This window comes from Chionomys nivalis, chromosome 19 (genome assembly GCF_950005125.1).
Source record: "Chionomys nivalis chromosome 19, mChiNiv1.1, whole genome shotgun sequence".
Taxonomy (NCBI): Eukaryota; Metazoa; Chordata; class Mammalia; order Rodentia; family Cricetidae; genus Chionomys; species Chionomys nivalis.
This window is the reverse complement of record NC_080104.1, coordinates 13,184,242-13,197,504: the sequence shown is the minus strand read 5'-3', so window position 1 is coordinate 13,197,504 and position 13,263 is coordinate 13,184,242. Positions and strand designations below refer to the sequence as shown.

At 37.3% G+C, this 13,263-nt stretch overlaps 1 protein-coding gene across 4 annotated transcripts in view; it reads left to right on the top strand.

Annotated features, from left to right (window-relative positions):
- Positions 1-13,263, top strand: part of Supt3h (SPT3 homolog, SAGA and STAGA complex component) — a 411,458-nt gene that overhangs the window by 232,512 nt on the left and 165,683 nt on the right. For all 4 annotated transcript variants that reach the window (XR_009058766.1, XR_009058767.1, XR_009058765.1 and 1 more), the window contains 2 exons: positions 1,402-1,488; positions 4,029-4,119. Coding sequence is in view for 1 of the 4 variants with exons in the window: in XM_057794694.1 (XP_057650677.1) it covers positions 1,402-1,488; positions 4,029-4,119 (178 nt within the window). In the remaining 3 variants the exon portion in view is untranslated. The remainder of the gene's footprint in view (positions 1-1,401; positions 1,489-4,028; positions 4,120-13,263) is intronic.

Here is a 13,263-nt window from a genome sequence, read left to right as displayed (position 1 = left end):
GAATACATCTAAGACTGTGATGGAAATATTTTTATTTGAAAAATGGATATATAAACATTTCCTTGACATTCTAACAGTTTTCAAGGGAAAAGTGTGTTCATAGTAAAAACTGTTAAGTTTCTTTCAGAAGAGATATATCATCTTTTCAACCCCCTCCTTAGGTTTCTTCTTAAATGGCTCACAGTTAAATTTAAATTCTATATTTAGATAGGATTCTGTTTATATCCCAAGTACCAGTATTCAGGAAATCCAGTGGGAAAACCGACACAGGAAGAGTTGAGAGCCGTTCTCTAGTCTGCTCATTCTGAAATGGCTGGAAGCTTATTTAGTGAGCAGAATGGCTTAAACATTCAAGCAGAGGTCCTTCCGCACAGATGACCATTTAATTTCAGCTGGCGACAGTGGCAGTGTGTCCAGTTCTCAGGGGTGTGTGTTGTTGTTACACTCCATTCAAAGGAAGGCATGTGGTGAGGGTGGGAGAGCAGCTTTCATATGTAAATATGTTTATAATACTTAAGATGGGGGAGTTGGTTTTGTGCAATCAGCATGGTTTGATCAAATTTGGAAGAATTTACAGGCACATTTTTCTCACATGTGCTCCAGCATCTTGATTTTTTTCAGATGGACCTATTTTATGTTCCTTCCAACTAATCAAAATAAGAAACTGAGTTTGCCTTTGCCAAAAACTAGAACTATCATTTTTCACATTCTTTTATTTTCCAGGTCATTTTCAAGTAAGATTATGTTTCTAGGGCTTCTGAATTCCTGAAAACTCTCAGCTTTGCAGGCGGTGTGTTTTGCTTTGTGCATCCCAGAGACAGTTCACTTTTGTGTGCGTGTAATTAGTGTGGAAAGAAATTAATGCCGTCCAGTATTATGATTTATGGACTGAATCCTTTAGCCACTGAAGACTTGCCAAAGCGAAAAGTATTTTTTTTCCTTTGGATATTAGAAACAGCTTCTGTTTTTGTTGATCTTTAAAGTTCTGAATGGGGCTATTTCACATCATACCAGCATGGGAGCTCAGATTAATAATATACTTATTCAACTAGTGATACTGAGCGAAACTATTGCACACATGGGTAGGAAGGATGAAATTTCATAAAATTATTTTCATGTGTATTAATGTATTTCTGGGAGCTGCATATGATTTTTCTTTTGCATGAAAGAGATGATGGATTTCTGTTTATTGTATCTATTACAGGTGGTCTCATAAGCTAATTTAATTGCATTTCTGGATATCTTAAAGCATAGGGAGTTTTGCTTTAAAAAGCAATAACATGATTGCTGAATTATTCCCCGAGGCCTTCATTGTAGTGGATTTATCTCTCTTGAGACATTGTGATTGTACCATGTGTAATTTATATTTCTAAGACAATTTCTGCATTTTCTTTGTTGTAGTTACAGCAAGCTGCAGAAGTCTCTCAACTGAGGGGAGCAAGGGTGATCTCTGCTGAAGATCTTCTGTTCTTGATGAGAAAAGATAAGGTACTATAAAATAATTCAATTGTATTAAACATGAGGCCTGATCTTAATTGAACTTACATAAGGAAGTGATGGGCCCTTGTTATAGCTTTCAAATGAGAACTGTAACCACTGAAGCAATGTTTAGCTTTCACAATGTGTACAACAGAATGCATTTACTACAAAAGTTGTTTGCTTTTTACATGAACAGATCTTTGATGCCAATACTGCACTGCAGTTAATCTTACTACTCCTTGTACTTGTTCAGATATTTTCACTGCTGTCTCATGGCCCCTAGGTACCAGCTAATCTCTGTTCTTATACACAGGGTCTCTCTGAGTAGCACATTTCCTTTTCTCAGTTTGCACCTTAATACTAATAGAATTCAGACTTTAACAGAATTGATTTTAATTTGAAATGCAAAGTTTATTCTCTACACTGACTTATAAAAATAAGCAAATTAATGCAAGTAGCTTAAAAACTATTATCATTTTGATTTTTAAATAAAAACTCTGAACTCTGGATATTAAGACATTAAAGCTGATATTTATATGTTTATTTATGTCATAATTTTCCTATGTAGCTAGTTAATAAATTCTGTGCTGCTTTACCTGTTGTAATCAGCCAACTGTTTATTAATATGAAGAAAATGTAAAGAAGAAAAAAGTGCGTTCAATATCAAAAAGCTTGGAGTCTTCTTAAGGCAATCTATGTGATATGCTTTAAGCATTTAAGACTTGGAGAATTTCATGGGTTGGATGGTTAGAAGGAGAGTGAGGGATGGTGCAGTGAAGGGTTATGATAGAGGTGAGGCTCCTCAGGCCTTATAGAATATAGACCAACGGCCAGGAACCTGACCTTTGCATAGATAGTATGATGGCTTTGGGCATGGCTGGGAAAAGGCACTTTATGGAGACATGAAGAGGCTTAGTAGGAATTGCCAGTTTGTTCTGTACTTGGAGGGTCCTTAAGAAGAAGCAGCCATCAGCACCCAACATGGGGCTGCGTCCAGGGAGTCCTGAAGGCTGCTGGCAACAATAAGCCCCTTAGGAATGGTTCCTGTGGAAGCAGCCAGGAAATAATAGCACTGCTTAGCTCTCCTTAGCATGTCATGCCTGGATTTCCTTTCCACTGGCAAAAATAAAGAAAGAAGCACTCACAGTCTGCACTGGTATTCCTTCCCCTTGTTAGGAAGATGGCCATTTATATCCTATAGAAACTTCCGAAATATATGCCACTTGATGGTGCCTTTGTGGTGTCCAGGACCCTTAACAGAATGTTGTGAACAACCAACAACATATTTATACCAGAATTGTTGTTTGTTTCCTCATCTTTCCCAAATTATTTTATTTGCATTCTGAAGTATTCCATAATGAATGCAAACTAGCTTATAGAGGAAAAATACTAAGCAGAATAGAACTAGAACGATGGGTGCAGTGAAAGGGAAGAGGAAGGGAGACGAATGAGAACAAGTGCCTGTGGGGTGCAGTCTGGCTGCCCCTCGGTAGCTGGAGTCTGCAGCCCCGTGTTCTACCACCTGCAGGGCCTTAGAGATTCTGGGGTGGGGTCACATGACAGAACCGACTCTGAGGCTGAACTCTCCTGCAGCCCTGCTGAGCTTCAATCATCAGTCTGTAGTTCGCCTCAGGGTCCCTCCATAAAAGGAGATGCTAGATTTGTTTCTGATTCAGGGAGACTGAAAGTGTTGAATGATGTTCATGTACAGAGCTTTGTACAGTGTTTCCACTCTTAGAAATCTGAAGCCTGGAGATCGTGAACCAGAGGTCATACATTCTAGGGTCAGCACAGAATACATTGAACCAAAGGGTATACATTCTAGGGTCAGCACAGAATACATTGCAAGGCATTATTAGTTTCTTAAAGCTAAGTGCTACTATCATCCTCTTCTAAATCCCCAGAAGACCATCGTTGAAACCTACCAATCATTCGCGGGCTTTCAGTTTCCTAAAGATAGATCTCTCCGCTTATACATACTTTCCATAACTGTCCTATGAAAAGATTCTTAGGCCACGTCTGCTGGTGCATGCCTTTTACTTCAGTACTAGGTAGGCTGAAGCAAGATGATCACAAGTTCAAGTTCAGCCTGGGCTACACAACATGGTATTATCTCAAAAAGTAAATATAAAAATGAGTTGTTAAAAACTCCTAGTCTAGATGTTTATAAATCAGTTTTACATAATTTTTATCTTAGAGTATATTCAAAATTCCAAAGTATAAGTACACTTGGCTTACCAAAGGGAATATAGTATTTATTGAAATCATCAAAAGGAATTTAAGATGTTTTCTAAAATATACAAAAAAGTATTATTGTGATTCTGGAATGTCTGGATGGATGCTTGTGAGAATGCCTTTATAAACTCTTACATTTTAGCTGTCATTGAAGGGCTACAGTTTTGCTTATACTATTAAGCTAATGATAGTTCTATTTTCCCCAATGATCATCATAGCTTAATTATTTAATAGCTTATTAAATTTAATTCTTAAAGCAATCTTTTATTAGTAAAGAAAATGTAGTATAAACTTTTTACTTTATATCCCAATAGAAAAAACTTAGAAGACTTCTAAAATACATGTTTATCCGAGACTACAAATCAAAGATCATCAAAGGCATTGACGAGGACGACCTCCTGGAAGGTAACTAAACAAAACACTAGCCCAAAAGAGTTAGCTCAGACACCCAGAGGATGTGTGAGAAAGTTCTTCTCACGGGTTTCTTTTCATTAACACAGTTTGGCACTTGTTGCGATTTAACCTTGTGATTTTCTCGTTTAGAACCTCACAGGGCCCAGGTATCTCAGCCTCTTCTTTTCACGATGGACACTGCTTTCCAACTGGTTTAGTATGCTACCAAGGTTCAGCACAGAAAGAGGCAGACCATAAGAGCTGAGAACTCTGCAAGTCTCCTTAAGGAAATTCTTTGGAGCAGACCATGTGGAAGTTCATACCTAGGACCTCTAAGTGGCAGTCCTGGCAGCAAACTAAAGGCTAGGAGATCTACTATACAGCAGCAAGCAAAAGAGTGGCCAGCTCAACAGAGGAGACAAGGAGGAATAACTAGGAACATCAAAGCAAAGGGATCAGCATTAGCCCACTAAAATGTGGAGATTTTACTCCCAGGAGTATTAATAAAAAGCAGTACTCAGAGGCTAAGAGCACCCATGTCAGGCAACTCACAACCACCTGTAACTCCAGATCCAGGGAACTTAAGGCCTCTGGCCTCTGCAAGTACCTGCACTCACATGCACATACCCACATGCAGACATACACAAACCTACATAGCACGTAAAATAATAAGTCTCTGAAAGCAAAGCATTCGTACCCAGCTTGCAATTACTGGGAATTAGCACCTCTGAGTGGTACTCTGTCAGATCCGCCCAAAGCTTTATGGGGAGCTTGAAAGTGAGAGCCAAAGGCACTATAAAGCTAGTGATGGAAGAGAATGCACACGCACGTCTGCACCATGGGGGAGGTGAGAGACATCACACTAGAGAGAGATCTCCTGGACCTGTCTAGCCAACTCACTAAACAAAGAAACAATCAAGGACAAGCACACTAAAATGAAGAAATGGTTGCCTGAATTACTGTGGTATATCATCTAAAATGTCCATTTTCAACCACAGCAAAACACTAGATATGTAAAGACATGGGTAGATACAATCTGTAGAAGAAAAAAAAAGAACAAGAAAAGTAGATAACAAAAATTGCCTTCTGGGAATCCAGATGTTGGATTTAACAGGACAAGAAATTCAAACTAATATTATAGTGTGTTCAAATAAATAGAAGAAATTGTATTCAGAGAATAACATAAAAGTATGAAAACCATGCCTCACAAAATATAGAGTATCAAGAAAGATTAAATATAAAATATATAATAGTGGAGTTTAAATATAAATACAGTAAGTGAGATAGCTCAGGAGCAAAACTTAGCACCCAAGCCTGATGATCCAAGCTCAACCAGATGGTGGGAAGAAAGAACAGATACCTGGCAGTTAATCCTCTGATGAAAATGCCATGGCATGCACATGTAGTGGGAGCTGCAGGATGGCGTTCCTGCCACCCAGCTCCCGGCCGCCTGGCTAGCTTATGCCCCGAACTAACAACACACAAACTGTATTCTTTTAAACACTGCCATGCCCATTATATCTAGCCTCTTCTAGGCTAATTCTCACGTATTAATTTAGCCCATTTCTAATAATCTGCGTAGCACCATTAGGTGCGCTTACCGGGAAAGATTCAGCATGTCTGACCTGGCAGCTGGCTGCATCGCGTCTGGCTCTGAGAGGAGCTGCCCTGCATCTGAACTCACTTCCTCTTCCTCCTAGCATTCTGTTCTGTTTACTCCACCCACCTATGTTCTAACCTATGAGGGCCAAGCAGTTTCTTTATTAATTAACCAATGACCTTCCTCCATCATGCCCACATACAGTTGACATATAAAATTAATTAAAGAACAATAGGAAGATGGAAGCTAGCACAACAGAAGCTTTGAACTGACAGAAGAATCAGTGAGTTTACATTAAAAATTATATAATCTAAAGAATCGTAAAAACTATTAAAGTTGACAGAGCTTCGGTGAAATGCAGGGCACTATTAAGTACATCAGCAAATACTATATCAGAAGAAAAGGGGTATGCAGTACAGTAGTGCATCAGCTTGTGCCATATCAGAAGGAAAGTGGTTTATAGTACACTAATGCATTAGCTTATACTATATCAGAAGGGAAGGGGTACATAGTATACTAATATATGATCATGTGCTATATCAAAGAGAAGGCATATATAGTACACTATACGTGAGAATGTGCTATATCAGAAGGGAAGGGGTATACAATATGCTAATACATCAGCATGTGCTATATCAGAAGAGAAGGGGTATACAGTACACTATACATGAGCATGTACTATATCAGAAAAGAAGGGGTATACAGTACACTAATATATTAGCATATATTATATCAGAAGAGAAATATACAGTATGCTAATACATCAGTATATACATATACAGTACATTAATACATCACTATAATGTATCAGAAGGAAAGGAGGAGGAGAGAGGGAGAACGAAAGAGAGAGAACCAGAAAAAATATCCCAAGAAATAGTGAGTAGAAACTTTTCAGATTTAAGAAAATTGTTAAACACATATTCACGTATCTAAACAAACTAACAAATTCCATTAGGACAAACTCATACTTACTGTACTGATAACACAGTTTAGTAAAGACATGAGAGAAGATATCTAGGGGGCTTTTGAAAGTTGTTAGATCATAAAAGGAGAACCCTTATGGTTAGGATCAGTGTACTTCTAAAAAGAGACATCCAGAACCCAGAACTCATATCCTATCTGTTAAAAAGAGGCCTTTGCTAGATACCAGGTCACCTTGACCTAGGTGCCACAGTCTGTTTGTTGTTTGAACTTCGCAGTCTGCAATATTATTTTATAGCTGCTTATACTGACAAAGAAAACTCAGAAGGAAACAGCACATTTACAATAAAAGACTGGATTCTTTCCTCCCTAACATCAAGAATAAGACAAAAATATGCACTTGTTTCTCTTCTATCCAATATTGTACAAAAGTTTTAGTGTATGTTTTTGCAGAAAAGGAAATGAAAACACCCATGTTAAAAAGGGAGGTGTAAAGCTATGTATGCATCTGACACGGTCTTTATATAGAAAAATCTCTTAATCCACTAAAAACTGTTTAATTGGTGACACATTCATGAATTTTCAGGATACAAGATAAATATGTAAACAAAACAAATGAGTACACGTTCCTTATTAAATGCCATGTATAACACCATCATGAAGAATAAACTATATTGGCATAAATTTCACCAGTGACCTACAAGATTTCTACATAGAAACTAGAAATCACTGTTGAGCAAAGATGGAGAAGAAATACAAAAATAACCAGTGTGCACAGCTGGAACACTTAGAATGGTTAAGGCAATAGCCATCCTCAACTGGAGCTATATATAGATCTTACCAGCTTTTGTTGAGATGAACAAACTGATTCTGTCATTCGTGTGTAAATGTCAGATCCTAGAAATAAAAAGATTCATTTTCTAATTTGTACATGATCCAGGTAAGTCAAACCCATCTCAACAGGCAGCAAAGTTAAAGGACTCAAATTTGCTGACTTCAAAACTGTCTGTAAATCTGCTCCAATACCCACAGGATTCATGCTGGTCAGTGGGTGATCAGAATTCAGGGCACAAGTGGGACTCACAGAGTGATGCTTGACAGGGCTTACACAGCAGTGCCATGCAGAATCAACAGCTCCTTTACCTGGAGACATTGAGGTATCTGTGACATCTAGAGATCTACATAGAAAAGAAAGAATTTGATCGCTTCATGGTACAATATGCCCCCAAAACAAAAGAAAGGAATACCAAAGTACAGGTACATTGAGAATTCACTATAGCAGCTCAGAATACAAAATTCATTTTTATTTCCATTATATCTTTATTTACTTGTTTTATATAAGCATGTATGGGGTTGTGTATTTCATGGTGAGTTAAAGAGGTCAAAATTCAACTTACAGGAATTGGTTTTCTCCCTCTACTATGTGGGTCCTGGGATTGAACTTAGGTCATCAGATTTGATGGTAAGCATTTTACCTATGAGCCATTTCTGGCCTGTCAAAATATAAAGTTTTTAAAAGAAAAACAGAACTATTGATAACCTTGTATAAGAATGGTATTTTAAATACATGACACCAAAAGCATAGTAGCAAAAGAAACTATTGAATTAGAATTGATCAAGTTTAAAGACTTCAGTGTGCTTCAAAGAGTAATCAAAAGAAAAAACAGAAAAAGGAAATCTTATATACATATCTCTGCTATGGAATTTGTAGGCAAAATGTGGAAAGAACTCTTCAATTCCATAGTGAAGACAATAAATCACTTAAGAAATGAACAAAAGATCTGAGATAACTTTGCAGCAGAAATAAAGGAATAGCTAATAGACACCAGAAAAGATGGCCAGTGTCCCGAACCATAGTGCAAATGCAAATCAGCAATAATAGATAGCTCCTCGCCTACCAGGATGTCTGTAACTAAACAGAATGATGAAGGCAAATATGGTTGAGGCTATGGTAGCTTATGATGCTAGGAGGAGGGTAAAATGGTGTAGGCACTTCAGAAAACATCCCAGAAGCGTCTCAAAAAGAACAACAGAAAAGTAAACCAGCCATTCAACACCCAATAAAGCTAAATGGAGAGAAATGCCTACAAAAAAATTCACTTGAACATAAAAAGCAGCATCTTTCACAGTAGAAAACTAGAATCAGCCCAATATCTGCCAACATATACAGACACAAATAAGTAGATAATATTAATGCAGGAATTATTTGGGGCAATAAAGTGGAACTGAATCCTGCCATGCTCTTATGTGGATGAAGTAGAAGAAACACAATCACAAAGTTCACATATTCCAGATTGTCAAGTAGCAACAGACTGAAAACCACCTGGAGTGGTTGTCTGGCCCAGAACCAGGGGGTTGCACTAGGAATCATCTAGAGCAGTCTGTCACACCTCCTAGAGTCGCAGTAGGACAGTGTCTTCTGCAAAGGTTACTATGCTCCTAGACTGAACAGTCAAGAAACAATCAAAAGGAAAATCACACCCACATGTACATGTGCACACACACATTCACACCCACACACATGATCTCATAATGCTTTAAGTGACTTTAGGATTTTGTATGGGCTTCATGCCTAGAATCCTCCAGCGTTGGTTTCATTAGCTTCTGGCTTCAACTGGGATCTTTTGTTGTAAGAGTTATCTGATGTATGAAGATCTATGTCCAGACTCTACCCTGAAAAAATAACATATGGATTTGTTAAGAAACCTTGGTTAGAGTTGCATTTACTTCTGTCTTCATTAAAGAACAAAAAGAAAAATCCTTGATTTAAATTAGCAGGCACATAAGTATGAAAATGTTTTCTAAAATTATTTTTTCATTATAAGCATACTTATCATTCTAAACATTTATTAACATATTCATAGCAAATACCAGATAATTGATACTTATATATGGCAGTGCTTGAGACAACTTGATATGTATAACCATCATTAGTCAAATAAAAAATATTTTAGTTCTTTCTCACTCTCTAAGTCTCACTAATAACTTGATTTATTAATCTATATTAACCACCAACTACAACATTTAATGACTCTTTTATGATTCTTTGCAATAACTTTCTGAGTTATATTTTGCTTTTGAACTTGCTAGGGAATAGCTCACTTGTAGAGCTCATGCTCCATGCCAGCGCCCTCAGTTCAATACAACTATATAAATATATTAATGAATACGGTGATAATTTTGTCTCATGGCATGTGTGTATGTGTGTGTGTGTGTATGTATGTGTTTGTGTGTGTAGGACAGAGACTCACATGCCATGGCACATGTGTGGAAGTCAGAAAACAACCTTGGTTATCAGTCCTTTCCCTATTCCCAGCTTGTTCAGTGTTGCGTGTGCTCGCCTAATAGGTCTGAGTTTCTGGGGTTTCCTGTCTCAACCTCCCAGCTCCTGGTAGAGCTGTACTGAGCACAGGGGTTGCAGATGTTCACACTACTGCTTCAACTTTCACGTAGTTCTGGGAATCCAAACCCAGGCCTTCAGGCCTGCATGATTAGCACCTTACCCACAGAACTATAACCCCAGCTCCAGTAGTTTTATCTTAAGAAAAAAAGAGTGTGATCATGCCTCAAAGGACCACAGAAAAGAGCAGTAGGGGAGGATCATTGATGCCTATTGGCATGGACACAAATACAGGCAGTCACCTAGTGCACATGTGTGCATAATGCACCAGGTACACATGCAGTACACACCCGAAAAGGAAAGAAAAGCGGGACACTATTTAAATGAAAATACAGAGAAAAAAAAGCAAACATTAATAGAATGGAAAAATATACCAAAATTTCAAATTACCAAAGAGAAGAAATGGAAGATTTATCAATAAGAATGAATTAATATAAAAAAATGAAGGAAGAAATAAATATCACAACTGTCAACATAAAATAGATGGGAAGACTACAAAATGCGGTACCCAAGAAGTGTTTGATGAATGTATGTAAAAATGTGAAGAAAGCAGAAGAGATAATATTAGCATTCTACTCTGAATTTTATACTAAAACAACACAAAGAATAAAGATTATAGAAGACACACGGATTAGTGCAGCAGTTCTCAACCTGTGGGTCATGATCCACACGTGGCTCAAACTTTCACAGGGGTGGCAGATATTTATATAATGATTTATAACAGTAGCCAAATTATAGTTATGAAGTAGCACTGAAAATAATTTTATGTTTGTGGGGCCACCACAATATGAGGAAATATATTATGGGTTGCAGCATTAGGAAGGTTAAGAACCACTGGTTTAGTGTAACACACCTGTAGCAACTAAATAATAAACTAGGAAAATATCTGATTGTGTGTGCTTAGATCTTATTTCCTTGGAGTGGAGTGTCAGCAGTCGTTTTTGTTTTTTCACTGTGTCCACGAAATACTTTTTTTAAAAAGTGAAATTGGCCAGAAAGTTCACTTTTGCACTTGAAGTAACAATATATACCTGATAGGGTTCGGTTCACTAATCTTTTATTGTATATGGATAATAGTCCCCACCTTAGCTACATAGGAAGTGTATTACTTAATATTTGGGGATCAACATGAGCATCCTAACAATGTGATGAGCATCACAGTGGTTTGCTCAGTCACCTGTATGACTCAAGAAAAATAGTCCTTTGAATTAACACGGAGAGCATCCATTAACATGGACTACAGGAACAGATAAACTTAGGAGTTTCTATAACAAGAAAAAATAGGAATTGAAACATATAAAATGAATCAGTTCAACTAAAATTAATGAATTCATGCTGCTTTAGCTATAATTCCAACAACATCTTCTTGAGATCATGCAAAAATATTATATAGCTTTCCTATAAAATAAGAAATGCCCGTATATGCTTTGGAAAAGTAAGACAGAAGAAGTGTATATGGACCCTGTAGTGTCATTGAGGACTTTATATATGGAAGATTGGCACAAGCTAGAAAATCCAAGAACAGAATCTGAGACACAGAAATTTGAGGTATGACAAAATTCCAAGATAACAGGAAAACATATTAGTAGCGCTGTGATATACATTTTAAAGACACTAAAGAAGAACATATAGTGTTAACGATATTTAAAATAAATTCTAGATGCATAAAGATGAAAAACAAAATGAAGAAGACAGTAAATCTGAAGAAAAACTTGAAAAATGTCACTTAACACACTGTGGAAGTAGAAGTCAAAAGCTAAAAAGAACAACAATATAAACCTTAGATTACTCTGTAGCAAAGGGTGCTCTACAGCAGACAGGCAGAGGATGACAGGGCAATGGGAAAGAGCTCTTGTTAGCATAGATAAACACAGATGGAAAACAGGCGACAGACATGAGAAGATGTCGAAATCTCTTGGTGATTATGGGGTTAACTTTACAGTATTTCACTTTGGCTCATCAGACATTTGCTGGAGTTCTGAGAAGAAATGTAGACGAAAACAGCATCAGAATTGCTTTCATGAAACTTGAAGTGTCTGTAACATTTCTGCTTTTAGAAACTTGTGCCATGAGAACAGAGCACACGTATGAATGAGATACCTCTTCAGCATTTCCCCAGTGCAAAAATTGATACAAAGTCTCTGCCCATCAACAGAGGATGGGCATGAAAGCCATGTTAGTAGATACTGTAGGATATAGATGATTACACAGGCCTTATAAAAGAATCAGACTTTATCTACAAAGATGGAGAGATCTTTCTCTGTCCTCAACTAGGAAACCTGGACAGAAGAGAGGATAAAGAACCTCTCTTCTTAAAGAAATGCTGTAGGCACCTATTTTTAAAGAAAATGAAAAAAGCACATGTGTAAAGAAATACATTGTGAATATGTTATCACAGAGAAAAGTCTAGTGGCACACACAGATGGCCACTGTGAGCTGGGAATCGGTGGATAGCATAAAAAGAAGGAAAGAAGGGAGAGCAAGGAGGAGAAAGCAGTACATGTAATATTGTTGGGTATGTGTATTTCTGTCCCCCCCCTCCCCGAGGTTGGGGATCTGACACAGGATCTTGCATAGCTACATCCCCAGCCATTGCTGGGAGTATATGTGTACACTAGAATTTTTATTTCAGAAGAAAATGACTTGAAAAATAGACTCCCTTGATTCTGTGGGTGCTAATGTATAGGTGATGAAGCACTTGTATGTTTTATGGCCTTAACCTAAGTTGTCACATTTTGGAAGAAATGCATTCAAGTATCTTTTGCTGATTACACTGTTTTTTCTTTCTGTTATTTTGGTTCTGTAAAAGTAGGCCTGTTAGTGTTCATTTTCATCAGCTAATATTTCACGCTGTTTGATGTAACAGTTTGGTCACAGCTGTTTTTTCTAACATTAATAGTTATGAATTCTGCTTTCTTTGCTTGTGTTTACCTAGCACACTCTCTTTCCTAGTTGTGTTTTATTTCTCTTGTAAGTACTATGGAATAGTGTTCTTTGCCAAACCTGAGAGCCCCTCTTCCTTTCATACGGGATTCAGTCAGCCCTTTTACACTTACTATGGTAATTAATAATGTGATTTTATTTTATTTTTTGTGACTGATTTCTGTATGACTTGTTTTAGAGATAAGAGTTTTCTCCATAAAGATGATTGTGAGTGAATTTCACATGTACTGTTTGCTATGTATGCTGATTTATGCCAATGTACCCTGCTCAGTACCTTTTGTTCTCTTTTCTA